General features: G+C 41.0%; 1 protein-coding gene across 1 annotated transcript in view; it reads left to right on the top strand.

Annotated features, from left to right (window-relative positions):
• Positions 1-18,289, top strand: part of GLRB (glycine receptor beta) — a 76,697-nt gene that overhangs the window by 19,032 nt on the left and 39,376 nt on the right. The window contains exons 2-3 of the mRNA XM_018569282.1: positions 7,624-7,730; positions 16,073-16,140. Coding sequence (XP_018424784.1) covers positions 7,624-7,730; positions 16,073-16,140 — 175 coding nt within the window. The remainder of the gene's footprint in view (positions 1-7,623; positions 7,731-16,072; positions 16,141-18,289) is intronic.

The raw sequence follows: 18,289 nt of genomic DNA, 5'->3' as shown, positions 1-18,289 counted from the left end.
TGAAAGGTGATGCGAGGAATCTGACACTGCACTGTTGCCCTTCTGTTGTCTTGTACCAGTCTTGCCACTCTCCGTTCTGCCCTAACATTGACTAGTCGCTGACGGCCACAATTTGCACGTTCAGACCCAGATTTTCGGCTGACAGTCCAGTCTTTAAACACTTTAACAACAGCTGCTCTTGAACATTTTAACAAATTCTGCTATTTTGCTGATACTGGCTCCATGGCTCCGAGGGCCAACAATCATCCCACGTTCAAATGCTGTTAAATCGCGTGTGTTTTACCCATATCTTCAGAAAAATTATCACTTCTACTGTCGTGGTAAACAACCTGCTTCCCTATTTATAATGGTCTGGCCCTCTAGCAACTTCAGCGCAAAATTATAGCTAATTATAGCGAATTTGCCTACAAACGTCAGGTGTTCATAATTATCTGGGTGTGTGTGTGTGTGTGTGTGTGTGTGTGTGTGTGTGTGTGTGTGTGTGTGTATATGTATATATGTGTGTGTGATATATATATATATATCTATCACAGAAAAAAGCAGAATTTCTGAGAACTAAGGCAGAGATATTGTACAGTTTCCATAGACAGTACTGAAGAACTTGGAGTGGGACACATTTTGAAAAGGATACCTAGCATGCAGCTTTTCATCGAAAAACAGTATTGAAGCACCAGCAGTGTAGTGTATAAGCGCTTGTGCTAGGCCACATTCTGAAAGAGAGACATCAGCCAGCTTTTAAGAAAAAAAAATATTACAGCGTATGTATTTCATAGAGAAAAGCCAGAAAAATATTTGTTCTCCCCTGATAAACAGTATTGAAGCATTTTTAGTAGGCCGCATTTTAAACCGGAGGGACAACAGTCAGCTTTTAAAGGCTGTTTACTTTTCTGGCCATCACCAAGGTATACAACATGGGGAGACACTACCAGCTCCAGTGGTGTGCCCCATCCTGCATCCTTCCCAATGCACCAAAAAGGAGATGTAACATCCCTTCCCTTGCTTGCTGGACCACATGCCTTTGGTCATATGGACACTGCCAGCAACGCTTAAACATATTCCTTCCTCTCAGGGCACTGCTTTGTCCTGCTAATACAGAACCTGCTACTTGTGAAGAACCGCTGCCTCTCCCTTTAATGTGCATTGCATTAACATATAATGTACTACCCAAGCTTTGACATCTTTAAAAGAGAATTATGGGGTGAGCGAAAAACACTCATCCCCATAATTCAAGCCAACCTGTGACAAAAAAGCTGTCACGGGTCGGCTCTATTGACCGGGCAGTCAGCGAATACATACCGCCGATCGCTGAATTCCCAATCCTCTCTCTGCAGAGAGCGGTCAGCCACCGCAGGGATTCCCCCCCCCCTCTCCATTTCTCCAGTGCTGACTGGAGGAACGCATAGGGGAGGGAGCAGGCACAGCTCAGCCAGCAGGATGGATTTTGACAGTATTGATGGGATCCATCCCGGCTGTGGCGCGGCCCTGCACTCTCGGCATATAGCGGGTCATTTTTGGTCACCGGAGGACACGGTATATGTCCTCCCGTGACCCTGAAGAGGACTATGGGTACAAGCGGTTGCTCCATAGTTCTCCTTTTAAACGTTTACCCCTTTGTTAGGATAGACAGTGGATTGCATTAGTTGCTGTTCTCTTGATTTGCAAATGGCTTGAGTTTGGGTCGAACTTATATTCAACGTGAACCCCCAACCTAATCCTAACAGTCCTAGCACAAGCCAATTAAATGCAGTACATTTATAGCTTCCCATGTAGACATCCCAAAGGATGGACAATGTTCTTATTGTCAGTTTATTACAAAAAGAAGCAAGCAGTATGATTTTATTCATCAATCTCCATCACCATAGCTATCAATGTAACTGCTTCTAAACTGCTTCCCCTGAGGGACATGGGACAAGCTGTACATAGTTGAGGGGGTTCTAGCAAATGAGAGCGGTTATATGCACATAAGGGGCTATGAAGTTTGGATGTACAGGAACAGCCAAGGTACAGGAGTTAATGTGGTGGGTAGGTTAGCTGCTGGGAGAGTCAAGGGGGATACATGATTCAAGCTCCAGGGCCCTGGCTTATATTTCACACCAGGGTCAAAGTGGATCTTTATTATCTATGTGTCTATCTATCCATTTGCAATCAACTGCTTTTACTTGCAGTCTTTTCTGTAAATAATGTAACTACTGTGGAATGCCTATCACAGTTATGCTGTGAAGATAATTCTTCATGAGTAGTTTATACATAATAGAAATAGTAGGCCTTACTATTAAACCTGTGTAATTAAGTTTGCTTCCAGTTTGGCGCCATCCTTATTCTCCTGAGATAGCGTTTAGTTCCACTACCTTGTCATGATATTTTACTGTTTCATTTATTTTTACATATTTCTGATGCTGACAAACATTTGTTTCCACATGCAGTTGAAGAAATAGGTCACCAGCACTCAATAGATTCAAAAATAAATAAGTCCTTTTTATTGGACCATGGTGTCACGACAATCAAAAGAAGCCGACGTTTCGGGGCCACACAGGGTCCCTTTCTCAAGGCAAAAGATGTGACAATATGATAACATCCACTTACTACATTTATACCCCATATTGTTAATTAGTTAATAGAACACACCCCCGGTGATGTCAGAACGGCGGGGAAAAAACGCCATATTTAAAATGCACAGTCTCATTTAAAATCATGTGTATATATAGAACATGTACAGAAAAAACATGTATATATGGAAAATCGGAGTCACTTACTGAGGATTCCCCATAATCCGATGCCCAGGATCGGTGCTGTGGCAGTGTGTCGCCTGTCATAACCATCTCTATGTTGTATCATCATATAGCATAGCAGCACTGCTCTTTGACATCAGAGGACGTGCACTGCACCGCTGAACACCGGCGCGCTCAATACGCGTCACTAGTAACTATAGCAATCGGGAGATACAATTTCTCCTCTACCGTGTTGCGCATGTGCCGGCCTAAAAAAAAATAAGACACTGTCTTATTTTCGGGGAAACACGGTAACAGCTCTGTGCGGATGAGACCGGCATACAACGAGCATACAAGTGTCAGCGTCACACAGACATACCACCGCACATCAGATTGGGGAATTCAGCAGCCTTAAGGATAAACACATATGCATGCAGTATAACAAGACTAGAGATGTTCGCCAGTGAATACACAACACAATGAACATACAAAGAAACAAAACAACAAAAGAGCAAACGAGGACAAGGCATAACATAATGGAGACTGTCTTAAAGGAACAACGTATATATGTACAGACAGTATCTCACATAGGACATGAATAGCATAACAACAGATAAAGATAACATGAGAAAGATTGACTCTAGGATCATATAATTAGTATTATTTGAAATACTAATAGCACATATTGATGTGTATTGATGTCAACTAATATATTTAGAAATAGGTTAATATATTCATAGCATAAGGCATCTCTAGAACTTATGCTATTGATCTATTGGAGATATTTAATTTAATTAAGAGTATTGAGGGGTTTTATCTAGGTAGCAGTAATCATATGAGAATCCTGAGCAAGGGTTTTAAGAATATACTGGGATATTTTTAGCATAGGGGGTCACTGTACATTTACTATTGGTCAGTTAAAGTGACAATTTAATAATTTAATAAATATAATATAGTTACGTGTTCAGCATATCAGAGCAACTAAATGGTCATATGGGCATCATGTGCAACGGTTTGTTAGTGGCTACTCAACTAGATAACATGATAAAGATAGAGGGGAATTAAGACCTCTTGGTTTCACTGTATTCAAAGTATGTATCCAGTAAGCCTCCCTTCGTAATAATAGGTTATCTCTATTGCCACCTCTGTGTGGTCTTGGTACGTGTTCGATAACCATTGCTTTCAGCTCATGTATCTGGTGATTTAGTTGTGCAAAGTGTATCGCCACAGGTTTATTTGGGTCAACATCTTTTCCTTGTTTTATATCTTCAATTGCTAGTTTGATATCACTTTTATGTTTCTGATATCGTTTTTTAAAAGGATTAATAGTTTTTCCCACGTAAACCAGTGAACAAGGGCACTTCAATATATATACGCAGTGATCCGATACACAGTTCAAATAGCTGTGGATAGGAAATTTCTTGCCCGTATGTGGGTGAAAGAATACTTCACCAGTAATAAGGGCGTTACAGACGCTACAATTATGGCATCTGTAGCGTCCCTGTTTGCTAGAAAGTTTAAATGGTACAGTACCATATTTAGAGTGTGGGTCGGCACAGACTAGGTAGTCCCGTAGAGATTTGTTTCCCGAGTGGACAACACGCGGTGTTCGTTTTATGACGGGCCAGGGTCCTATCAGCTCTAAGAATATTCATGTTACGATGTAACGTGCGTTTCACCTGGTATGAATGGGAATTGAAGTTGGTTACAAATAATGTATCATTACGACGTGTCTCCTGGGGTTTAGGAGTGCTAAACCTGTCCCTAGCTACTTGGAGTGTGTGTTCAAGTACATGTTCACGATAACCTCTATCACAAAATTTATCAAACATCTTTTTCAATTGTATCTCACAATCAGTGGCGTCCGAGCAAATGCGCATAACCCGGATGAACTGGGAGATAGGCAATGAGTCTCTCAGAGCATCGGGGTGCGCACTGCTATAGGAAAGCAACGTATTGCGATCATTCGGCTTAGTATATAATGAAGTTATAAGTTGACCTTGATTATTAGTTACCAATACATCCAGGAACGAAATGCTGGAATGTGACATCTCTGGATTGAAAACAATGTCCTCTGCCAGTGTGTTCAGATATTCAACAAAGATCTGTACGTCATCATTAGATCCTGACCAAATCACAAAGATATCATCTATATATCTCGTCCACAATTTAACGTGTTCAAACAGTTCACATGGGTAAATTAAGCGTTCCTCGAGGTAGCCTATGAATAAATTAGCATATGAGGGGGCAACGGAGCTCCCCATTGCAGTACCTTTTTGTCTGAAGAAAGTACTGTTTCTCAAATCGGAAATAGTTGTTTTCAAGTACCATCCTTAGCCCCTCAAGGATAAAGGCTGTTGGTGGTGATGTGACTTCTCTATTGATTGGAAAATATTCCACTGCCTCCAGTCCCCCGTTTGTAGGGATATTAGTGTATAGACTAGATATATCTATAGTTAATAATATCCAATCAGGTTGTATATTGCCAATCTCTCTTAATTTCCTGATGAAATTGTTCGTGTCACGGGTATATGAGTGGAGAGTTTTTACCGTAGGTTGTAAAAGGTGATCCAACAACATAGCCAGTGGTTGTAGTACTGAGTTAGTCCCGGCCACAATAGGCCTGAAAGTAAGTGGATCATATCCCTTGTGGATCTTGGGTAGGCCATATATCACTGGTGTACGGGCATATAGATTATAAAGCCACTCCGCAACATCCTCAGATATCTATCTCTGATCTAAAGCCAAGTAGGTCAGTGATGACAATTTCTTGAGGATTGAATTTAAAGGATCGTAGGTGATTCGGAGGTATGTGGATGAATCAGATAGGAGATTATGCAGACTTGTTTTATAATTGACATAATCCATTATGATGGTGGCTCCCCCTTTGTCAGCGGGTTTTATAATGATGGAATCATCCTTCTGTAAAGATTTAAGGGCATTTAATTCTGTCTTTGTTAAATTAGAATGATTTGAGTGATGATACATTCTTCTCCGATCCGTAATCTTACGGGTGTCAAATCTGATAGTTTTGATATAGGTTTCAATCGATGCAAATTGTCCAGTTGGTATGAAGGAGCTTTTGTTCTTAAATTTATAGGTAGATGAATCTATGCATTTGGTGCAGGATTGATGACTGAAGTGTTGTTTTAGTTTCAATGATCGTTCCAGCTTGAAGGTATCAATCTCAAACTGGAAGTCATTGAAAGCCGGAGATGGACAGAATGAAAAGCCCTTACTGAGGACATGGTTTTCAATACCAGAGATGGTTCTGGATGATTAATTATCGGGCATTTTTGAATCGTTGTTGCCTGGTGTTGATAGATGGTCCCGAGTTTCTTCTTCTTCCTGCTTCTTCTTGTGCGTTTTTTCCGGTCTTTCCTAAAAAAGGAGTGGATGAAGGGGCTGATCCGGCTGTAGTAGCAGTGTCCTGCATTTTTGTAGTGGTTGCATCACTGTCGATGGATTTTCCGTGGGTCGTTCGCTCTCCCTGGAGCTAGTATTCACTTTGTTGAAGCGTTGTCTTATTCCCCCACGTAAGAAGGCACCGCCTCTGCGTCGTCGTTGGAAAGAGTTCCCAGTTAGCCAGGGATATACTCTACCATCCTGGTAGTCCTGGCATACTTGTTTCAATTTTTCACGTTTTGCAGCACGAATTTTATCAGCGTAGATACGTATTTCAGAATTGATCCTTTCCATTCCAGTATTAAATGCACCATCATCAGCCATTTTGTTGCGGATCTTTGTTTCATTTAACAGGGTGTCTTTGTTAATTTGGCACAATTGTGTTTTAATTTCCTCAATTACAAGGAGCATGTAATTAAACAAGTTTTGTGTAGAGATTGCACACCACCTATCACAAAATTCTCTGCTCTGTCTTCCTATAGTGGGTTGGTTTCGTATCCGGAATCCTCTAGGGATTTTTTTAGCTCTATAGTATTCTGAAAGAGTAAATCCGTGTAACTCCCAAGTCCACATGTTTTTTCTTTAATTTCTTTAGGTCTCTGAAGAGATCAGTTGCTGAAACAGAGTTAGCAGGGAATAGTATGGAATCAATTTCATGTTTGTTGAATGCACAGCTGTAAGTTGTGTCCTCAAGATGTTCTCCCTGTGATTCCATATTATATATGCAATCACAATGTGGGTATTTGTATATGTGGTTGCCCAAATAGTTGAGCTAACGAAAAAATTACCCAAATAGGGGGCCTCTGCAGTCCACTTTTTATTCTGTACATTTAAAGTTTAAGGCTCCATTCACGCCTGAGCGGCTCTCCACGCGTATTCGGCTGTACGGATATGTGTGGAGCCGCTCTAAACACAAAAAACAATGCAATTCAATGTGCATCGTTCACACCATTGCATGGATTGCGCGGCACGAAACCCAGCGGCCCCCGAAATAGTGCAAGCGTGATCATCCGGCGAACTCCGCACGTTCGCGGCCGTTAGCCGCAAACGAGCGGCATCTCCGCGGATTTAAAAACACTAGCGTTTTCTTCACGCGTGGGAGCCGCAAATGCTATCTATGAATGCAGCTTAAAGGAATGTTATTTCCATAGAAATAGGTTAGACCAAATACAAAAGCCCTGAATGTTAAACCAGCCACAGATTTTAGAAGGCAGTTGGAGACAGCGGCACAATCTGACTTGGCTTTTTGTAGCATTACAGAGCACCCCTAAAAAAAACAAGTAAATTTTACTTGTAGCAAACAACTCTTTGTCTATAACTGTCTTCCTGTGAACCAGCAGTAGCAAAATGTACAGCATTCGACTTTTTACATTTTTGCTTTAGATATACTTTTAATTATGTGACATACTGTAACAATACACTGTACAGATTTACTTTGTAAATAAACATTATTATATGTTATAAAAAAATGTATTTCTAACCAGAATTGTATTACTTTTTTATTTTGTAGCCAGCTGTCTGCAGAAGATCTTGCAAGAGTTCCACCTAATTCTACTAGCAACACATTAAACAGACTTTTGGTCAGCTATGACCCAAGGATCAGACCAAATTTTAAAGGTTTGTTGATATATTTTAATAATATATTTATGTTTATACTTCACGCTTATTATGCAATGTTATCTAAATACATTTTTTTATTGCAACTCAATTTGTGCATTATTATTGCATTTTACAACACGTCATGTCATGCTCCTCACTTCTCATCCACACCTTTAATCTCTCTCTTTAAAGTCTTACTCTAGATGTCAGTAAATCCTCAATCAAATATGTTAGTCATTATTTGTCTTTCTTGGATCTTCTAAAAAAAAATTCAGCCATCGGTGGTCAACAGCCTTAAACGTAAGGATCAGGCTTTAGACTCAGCTATTAAAATGAAGTATGATGATAGGTATGATGCAAATACATCAGAGTTGGGGTATAAGAATCTGGTGTAAGAGTTAGGCTTTAAGAGTCAAGTGCCAGAGTCAGCGTTCAAAGTCAGATAAAAGTTTCAGAGTCAAGAGTCAGCTGTTGGAGTCAAATGTAGAAGTCAAACATGAAGTGTCCAACACAAGAATCGGAGTCAAATGACCAAGTCAAAAGCCAACATTAAATATTGAAGTTGAGAAGATGTCGGGTTCCAGAAACAACAACTTGTGATTTAACCTATTCATGTTAGCAAGCGAGAATTATAAATCTATTGCTGCAGTGTACTGGAAGTGTGTACTGTATATGTAGTTTGTACTATGGATCATTTATTTAACCTATTCATGTTAGCAGGGCAGAATTGTAACTCTATAACTGCAGTGTACTGAAAGTGTGTACTAGGTTAAATGATCCACAGTACACACTTCCAGTACACTGCAGCAATAGAGTTACAATTCTCCACTGCTAACATGAATAGGTTAAATGACCCCAGAGGCAGATGCATGATCGGATTTGTAGTTTCACTACAGCTGTGTGAAAGCAAATACAAATGTTTTATTGTTCTAAAACAGTCTTAAATTAAAGTTCGTCATAATCCATAAAGAAATTGGCCTACAATCATTAGTCTGTATTGGAAATTGGCCTAAAATCATTAGTATGTATCGGTAATTGGTATTGGCAAGTACATGAGGGGAAGTACTTGGTCTTGAAAAAGTGGTATCGGGACATTCCTACTTGACTCTAGTACTAGGCCCCTATGCTTGACTCTAAAGGTACCCATACACTGTGCGAACTTCAGCTGGTTTTTGAGGAACCGGCTGAAATTCGCACAGTGTGTGCCACTGTTGGCAGCCTTTCAGTCAGCATCCCTCGATCAATTGATCGAAGGAGATGCCTGGAAAATGTTTGCACGATGGAAGCCGACAGCCAATCTGCTGTCAAAATAGAATGCAAACAGCGGGATTCCTCAATAGACACACTAAGGGGGTTATTCACACAGCTGCCAAAGACAACTGAGTGAATAACCCAGCCGAAATGAAGTGAGCCGAACTACGTTCGGCTATTCGCTTCTGGCTGAAATCAGCCGTACATCGGCTGCACTTCACTGCATAGCTGTTGGTAGATCTTAAGGAGATTTTACTATCAGGTCGTAACTTGTGTGATGAGTTTTATAGGGACAGGAAATGATGACATACTTCTCCAATAAGGACAGACTACAACAAAAACACTATTTTTTAATAACATGATGAGGAAAGGTTACCTGTGTCAAGTTTTAATTGGTGTCTCTGTCTTCTTCTTTGATAACTCCAGTCTCAATTTCTTATTCTAGTTTCATAGTGATATAAAAGTAATGGAAAATCTCCCCAGTGGGGTCACATAAAGCCACCCCTACTCTATGTTTAATCTGTCCACCCTTACTCTAAACCAGTGGCATAACAACCGGGGGGGGCAGCAGGGGCGCGGGCCCCGGGCGAAAAGTGAAGGGGGGGCGCCGGCCGAAAATGGCACTTTCGGCTAAATGCCGAAAGTGAAATTTTCCTGCCGTTTTGTCGGCGCGGCCGTGATTCCTTTCATCCCCGCTGGGACGCAGAGCAGTGCCCAGCGGGGATGAAAGGAATCAGAGAGAAAATGACGAGCGCTGTGAGCGGCCGGTGTCTTTCCTCCCACACCGCTCGGCCGCCTATCACAGTGCAGCAGAGCTAAATTTCTGCCCCGGGCGCCCAGAACTCTGGTTACGCCCCTGGTCTAAACCAAAAGAAAATAATTCTGTCTGGAGTTATAGAAGAACAGAGGACTCCTGCCACTTGTCCAAATGGTGTGTTAACCCAGGAGGCCTCCCTGCAGGAGTCAGCTATAACAATCTGACACATTTACATATTGATGAAGTAGATGGTAAACAAACGACCATTTCCCCAAACACTCTTGCCACCGAAAACAGAACACTTAGCATAGGTGAGGTTTTAATTGCATTTTCTAGTATATTGAAAAGTTGAAGGTGACAGATGCTCTGTGGTAAATGGTTACTGACCTGATAAAAGCAAGCTGTGATAGCTGTCACTTTTGTAGAGCTCTAGGCTTGAGAAATGTACTGCAGGTGTACAGATGCAATCTAATTGTGTTTGCCTGTTATTAGATGAAACAATTTAATTGTGTACAGGTGAAATGAATTAAAGGGGATTTAATGTTCTTACTTTAAATTTACCACATAGCTATACTGTGACAAAGTGAACATTATTGCTGTACATTCTAGGTACAAAACAATAGCTGCTGGACTTGGATTCAGGCTAGGACTTATGTATGGCTCCTTGCCAACTTTAACTTATGAAACACCCGGTAACGGGTGTTTGCATTGCACGGGTCTTTCCTGCCCGTGCGCGCCCGCAGAAAAAAAATGCAGCAGTGCCATCTGTCTGTTTTTTTTACAACGGGCGGACAGCAACTGGTTAAAGCATATCTAAACCCAAACACAAAAATGTAATATATTGCAGCTTACCAATTCTTAAATGTGGTGTCTGCATTAGTTTTCTTTTTTAGCCTTTTTTCATTTATTTTCACCTAGTGATCTGGCTAGTAATCTGTTATTTTTCCACTTTCTTTAACAAACAAAGCTGTCCAGCAAAAGTAGGAGATAGAGGGTTGAGACAACCCAGACTAAAGGTGCCCATACACCTTAGAACCATCGCAAGACTTTTGTCTTGCAATGGTTGTAAGCTAATTAAAAGCTCATACGATCTGCCCATCTTGGACAGGCAGATTGTACTTGTGATCCGCCTGAGGGGCGGGCTTGCCATGACTGCAATGAGGGGCGGGCTTGCGGTTTCTGCAAACGGGCAGTGTGCGCGTGCGCACACCGGCCCGTTTGGCAGTTGTCGAACTAGCCGGCCACCCATGCGCCGAGAATCATATGATTCTCGGCGGGTTTTCAAGCCTGCTTGTTCGACGGAAGACGTGCGACCGTACAGTAGAAGCGGTCGCACGCCTTCCATACACTTTGCGATTCTCGTACGATAATCGTACAGTGTATGGGCACCTTTTTACAGTGGTGCTTACAATGGTTAGCCCTTATTCATTTCTATAAAACCTTTAACCCAAAGGAAAAAAAAAAAACCTGTAACTGCTTAAAAAGTAATAGCTGAAGTTTGGATTAAATAAGTTAGCCAAGCCCATCTAAATGTGCAAGTCCATCTAACACCACCCTCTTCGTAGGCTGACAATTCTGCTGTCAAAGGATGGCTCTGTTTCTCTTCCATACTGTGGAACCACCCTAAGGGCCGGTTCACACCACAAACTCCCCGTTCCAGTGCGTTCGGCCTCTGTAAAGCACTGGAAGGCAAGCTGACCCGGCTCCCTGCGTTCAGGGGCGGAAGGGGCGTGGCGGTGCATTGAAGTCAATGGCACCACAGCCATGCCCGCAATGCGATCACCCACACACGGAACGCAGGCATATTAGTGCTTTTGTTTTAGTCTTTAAAAGTGTAGGTGAGAGTCATAAACCCTCATACATTTCTCAGTGCAGTGGCACAGAGGTAAACCGGAAAGGGCACTTTTTAGGATGAGAAGGTAAGTCTGTACTAAACTCAACGGTCAAAATTAGAATGCTCCAACGCATACGTTTTTACTCTGGTTATATTTTGCTTTCCCAGACCCCCAACTCCCCTTTCCCCCTCCTTCCCAAACACGCACAATAAACATGCTAATGAAAATTTTAAATACAACCTTTGCATTTTTATTACAAACCTTTTATTTAGACCAAGTGATGTAATCACTGGGTCCCTGTGCTTCTTTTTGAATTGGGCAATGAGGAGGGGGAGATCCTGAGCAGGCTGTATATGCGTGTAGAGTGCCATACATACTGCCCACATGTAATGCTGAGCCTCAATGACTGAAATAACTGAAATCCAATGAATGTAAAGGGTGGGCCAGGAACATTTAGGCTGGGGGAAGAGAGCACTAGTTCAGTTTTTTTTGGTTTAATTATAATTAGCCTTATACTACATCATATTTGAATATATATTTTTTATAATAACAAAAAAATCTTCCTTTTTTCTCTTAATAGTTTAAAAAAATGTGTTACTAATACATAAATTCTTATTGCTTGAACTAATACCGCAGGTAAATGCTACTGATCCTATCCTTATCGATACCCACTAATTGGTCAGTGTTCGGAAGCTTCTGTTTTAATCCACAGTAAAATGTCTAGTCACATTAAGGACATTATCGTTGTCAGTTGATAGTAATAAAACACCACTAGTAGTGGTCCGCACACTGGCCCGTTCCGCAGCTGTCGAACGAGCAGGCTAGAAATCCGCCGACAATCGTATGATTCTCGGCGGGTTTTTGAGCATGCTGGTTTGACAAAAGATGTGCGACCGTACAGTAGAAACAGTCACACGTCTTCGTTCACACTGCTCGATTCTCGTACGATCGCAGGATTTCCCGCGATTCTCGTACGAGAATCGAGCAGTGTATGGGCACCTTAAAAGGGGTCACTGTTATTCCTGGAGGTCATCCATTTGAATAAGATAACCGGTTGAGGGGATACAAAGCGCAAATGACTTGACATGTCTGCAATGTATGAATTTTCAGCTGAGGGTCTGCAGTGTATATAAATCTTATTTACATTATTTTTTTTCTTCAAGTTTTGTCTGTTGAAGCATTTTTGCTTGCCTACAAAATTACTGAGTAAATCTTTCTGGACAGTTTTCAAGCATTCAAAGCAAATCGCAGAGATGTATAAAACAGGAGGAACTGCAGGGCTATAGAAAGGACTAGCGCAAATACCGAAAAGTGTATGATTTTGAAAATGTAATTATTATACTGTAGTGCTAAAGCCGGTTGCCATGGCAACCACTTCTGTACTAGAACACTGTCAGTGGAATTGCAGCCCACGCAGCAAACATCAAGAACGCTGGCAGAGACTCTTGCTCTGTATAATTTACCACATTCCTCTTTCTCTCTTAGAAACCTCACACTCTGATTAGGGGAAAGCATATGTAACCTGTGAAAAATGGACGGGAAGATTAAGAATTTGCATCTAAAGAAGCATGCATGCTACAATAACCATTAGCATAACCCTATAACCATTTATAAAAAAAAAATATATAAACATTATAAGGAGATTTTCAAAATCGATTAGTTAGCATATTATTAAGTTCGATTAATCGGTAAATCGGATAAAAAATAAAAAAACATTTTAAAAAATGGCTCCAGTGATGGGGCTACTAGTTTGTATTGAGATTTCACTCCATCACAGGAGCAAGCTTGGAGCGGTGGAAGTAAAAAAGAAAAAAAAAGTGTGGTGTGCAATATAGTGAAATGAAAAGTGTAAAATTATACAGCAATGATGAAGAATGGCATCGACTATAGAAGACTACAAAACCCAGCAATAGTACATTATGCAGCACAATGCAGAATACCACCAGCTTAAAGGAATACAACAAATCCCAGCAATAGTACATTATAGCTGGCGGTATTCTGCATTGCGCTGTATAATGTACTATTGCTGGGTTTTGTAGTCCTCTGTAGCTAGTGGTATTCGGCATTGCACCACTGTATAATGTACTATTGCTGGGATTTGTACTCTATAGCTGGTGGTATTCCGCATTGCGCTGTATAATGTACTATTCCTTGATTTGTAGTCCTCTATACAGCGCAATGCAGAATACCACAAGCTATATAGGAATACAACAAATCCCAGCAATACATTATACATACAGTGTATAATGTATTGCTGGGATTTGTATTCCTCTATAGCTGATGGTATATTGCTCTGTATAATATACAGTACAGAAGAATGTACCATCAGCTATAGAGGAATACGAATCCCACTATCCCAGCAATACATTATAGAGCACCATGTGTGGGAAAGTGCAGGCTTACCTGAGCAGTCTTCCAGCAACTTGTTTCTGAGATCAGTCCTGTCTATCAGCGGCTGTCATCCACCCACACCTGCTCCTCCTTACTTCTCCCTGTGCCGATCGTGGATGTGGGCGGGTGCTGAGCGTGAGGCGGGGAGGAGGTGCGGCGTGTGGAGCGTGGATGCGGCCGAGCAAGTCTGGCAGCGGCAAGCGTGAGGTGGGGAGGAGGTGTGGCGTGCAGCGTGTATAGACCCGTGAACAGGGCCAACCAATTGGAAGCCGATTAATCGATGAATTAAAAAGTTGACAACTTTTTCAATAATCGATTATCGATTTATGTCGGTACATTTGTTCTTAAATTTTTCCACTGTATTTTGAAAAATGGTACAGGTCATACATGTAACCTAGAGAGGCTGTGCTGTTTATAAAGCATAACATTAAAGGAGAAGTATTAGGAGAGTAAAATATACTCTTCTCATAACTTATAGTACACATACTGTCACATACCAACTTTATATACGAAGAGCTGAGCGATCACGGACCACTGATCACTCAGCCCCAAGTCTCCTCCCTTACATTTGTTAATGTTTTTATTTTTCTGTAGAAATTATAGAAAATAAAATATTTTTGGGAAAACAATGCGGCCAAATGAAAGTCTAGTTTGTCTTCTAACAGCATGTTTATCATAAGTAACAAAAAGTTGTTGCCAAATCACTAGGCTTATAGCTAAATTGTAAAAATTGCATAGGCAGTTAACGCAGTATGCTTTGTTCTATCACTGTACCTTGATGCTTGCCTACAAAATTAAGTCCTCTTCTGTCTATCTATAAACAATATTAATACAACTTCTGATTCACAGAGTATACACAGCACAAAGGTTTCTACTTCAACTATATGCAAAAAAAATATGTACAGCATATTATGGCAGACTTACCTTCCAAAGCAACTCCCTCCAACGCAGCGCTCCTCTCTCTACGCTGCTTCCATCTTCTCCCCGGTCTTCTGGGTTTCCAGTGTTCGACTGCTTGATTTGCCAGGCCCCAATGTCGTAATCCCTGTGCATGCCCATGGAGTTACTTTATCTTGGCATGCCGGGTCTGTGCGCTGAACTGGGCATGCGCAACATAGCATACAGAAAAACAAATTGCTGACAGGTAGAAAGAAACTTTCTTAGCAGAAGAGGCTTAGTCTTTTCTGCCATAGAATGTCTGCTGATTGGTAATTTCCGTTTTGAAAGCCTTACTTCCCCTTTAAATGTGTCCATTAATGTTCTATATGGCAGGTTGTTTAATTAGGCTAGCCATAGACAAGCTGGTTTGTCCTTAAGGGCCCTTTCACACAACCATGTAGCACTGAAAAATGCACATTACCACAACACAAGCTAATCCATCGAGCACACTGTGTTGAGTTGTAGTGTATTGCATTAAAATAATAATAAAGCCGGAGTGATTTCCCCTACGGTGGGAACCTTCTAAATGAATGGGCCACAGTAATGCAGCACGCTGCAATACATGATAATATGGATTGTAGAAAGAATAGGAAGATAGGTTGCTATAGTAATATGAATAGTTGCTTTTATCCTGTGCTACTTTCCTGATGATTCAAACCAGTGTATGAGCAGTTAATGCCTCCTCACTATATAAAAGGAAAGACCAGCCAAGTTGCACAAGCTTTTCCTAGGTTGGAAAATCTCTGTGTCCGAAAATAGCTTTAACATTGTATTGACTCATTATTGCGTCCTAGTGGTACCCCTAAATGACACAATCTTGCCATAGCATCATATCTGGATGTATGTTTGGGGTAGTATTATACAGTTTATGGCCAGTTTTACTGATACAGGCTCCACTGGTGTATGACCGTTCTGTTATAATGTGATACAGAATGGAACACTGCAAAGGGAGAAAAACAAGTAAATAAGAAATTGGAAATATACAGCAGCAATAAAGCAGAAAAATGGACTGTTATAGTGTAGCTGGTCACACATACACACTGTGACCCTTTCTATTTCTCTCCCTCTCTGTAAAATAAAGTGTCACATATTATAACAATTTTTAGTCGTTGATGAACTAGCCCGTTGCAATATGTTCTGTGTTAAGTCTAATTCATTTTTTCTCATTTCCTGTATTTGTTCTTTAGGTATTCCAGTTGATGTTGTAGTCAACATATTTATTAACAGCTTTGGATCAATCCAGGAAACGACTATGGTAAGCTTATGCCTTTTTAATCCTGTAAATCACCTTGCAATATTTGCTATCTCCTTTCTTATATATTCTTATCTTAATAACACTATCTGAGTATGTAACATGGCTACATGATAGCTTCCATTCAAGTGTCTTGAACACATGTTATGCTTTCTGCCAACACAAGCGGCAATAGTTGGACAAATATACAGTACATTAGAGCTGCAGCTAACGATTATTTTCAAAATCGATTAGTTAGTTGCATTGCGCTGTATAATGTACTATTGCTGGGATTTGTTGTATTCCTCTATAGCTGGCGGTATTCTGCATTGCGCTGTATAATGTATTATTGCTGGGACTTGTAGTCCTCTATACAGCGCAATGCAGAATACCGCCAGCTATAGAGGAATACAACAAATCCCAGCAATAGTACATAATAGCTGGCGGCATTCTGCATTGCGCTGTATAATGTATTATTGCTGGGACTTGTAGTCCTCTATACAGCGCAATGCAGAATACCGCCAGCTATAGAGGAATACAACAAATCCCAGCAATACATTATAGAGCACCATGTGTGGGAAAGTGCAGGCTTACCTGAGCAGTCTTCCAGCAACTTGCTTCTGAGATCGGGTCTATCAGCGGCTGTCATCCCCCCACCCCTGCTCCTCCTTACTACATCTCCCCGCGTGCCTTGCCGATCGTGGATGGGCAGGAAATGTGAGGCGGGGAGGAGGTGCGGCGCGTGGATGCGAGCGGGTCTGGCAGTGGCGGGCGTGAGGTGGGGACAGCGTGTGGAGCTGTGAACAGGGCCAACTGATCGGAATTCGATTAATCGATTATTGAAAAAGTTGACAACTTTTTCAATCGATTATAATCGATTATGTCGATTAGTTGTTGCAGCCCTACAGTACATCATTTTCTTGCAGTCATAACAGGCATAAGCAAGCCTCTTAAGTACAAAGATTGACGGAAATAATGTAATGCATGCTCAGTGATTTACACAATAACACTTTATTCTCCACAACTTTATGATATGCATGTTTTCTTCGCATCATTGCAATATAGGCCACAGTAAAAGGTACCTTGCACAACAAATGAAAGGACAGTGTTATAACCATATGATTCAGCATTGCTGTCCAATAGACCTTTGTGACTTTTTGACAAAATGGGGCCATGGCTTTGAATGCTGCATTTGTCAATGTTCTGTGTTGACATTGATGCAGTGGAACATCCTGTTTCATGCTTGTGAAGTCGCTGTCTCTCACATTTATGTGCAAGGATGCAGCTCAGAGAAATGTATGTATACATGTATGATCTCTCTACTACGGAAAACTGGACCCGAGGTCTGTGCAGAAAAATAAGCGATTATTAATCAAAGGATGGAGTTGTTGCAATCATCCTGATGCCTTCTTTTTAGAGATGTATTTGAAGTTCAAAGTTGCCTTGTTATTTGTAAAGTGGAAATGACATGGGCTGATCTCCAAAGAGGAAAGTTTTCAAATGAAGCAACACTGCTATATCAGCACAAAGGGTCCACGATCATGTCCTGTTATTTTTATAGAGCATCCCTACCTAGAAAAAAAGCATATGATTTGTCATAATAAAATTAAATAATACATGGGTTATTACAAGCATGTGTTTGATTCGTAAGGTGAGTCCAGCAGGTGTGCTATATGTCCAAGACAGCTCAATTCATCATTGTGATGGATGGAGCCTCCCAGACATCAGGAAACAAGCTGTATCAGCCCTCTGGAAGAGCCCTAATATCTTAGAAGGCCACAAATCATTGTATACCCAGTTCCAACATGTTTATTAAATTGAAATATGGATATGTTATGGATATTTAACACTGTTCTTAAAAAAATGATAAAAAGCCACTAATAGAATGAAAGATATACTCCAGTAAGAAAAGAAAAATTGCTAGGCATTCATCTTGTATAGCTGCCTGCACACCCTGCAACATGTTCTCAAACATGGGCCTACATGTTCTCAAACCTGTGAATATACAGGTCAGGAGGTACCCAGCTCCAACTGTATAAAATGTACATAGTCATAGCAAGAGGCTGCAGTTCCAACTTAAATGCTTAATTCTACCTGGTTGCAGGGAGATATTTTTCAACATTTAGAGGAAACTTGAGGGGGGGGGGGGGTGGGGCGGGGAGGCGGGTGCCCT

This window comes from Nanorana parkeri, unplaced genomic scaffold (genome assembly GCF_000935625.1).
Source record: "Nanorana parkeri isolate BGI_ZX_2015 unplaced genomic scaffold, ASM93562v1 scaffold1317, whole genome shotgun sequence".
NCBI lineage: Eukaryota > Metazoa > Chordata > Amphibia > Anura > Dicroglossidae > Nanorana > Nanorana parkeri.
Note: the sequence above shows the minus strand (reverse complement) of the source record. Positions and strands in the feature narration are given on the sequence as shown.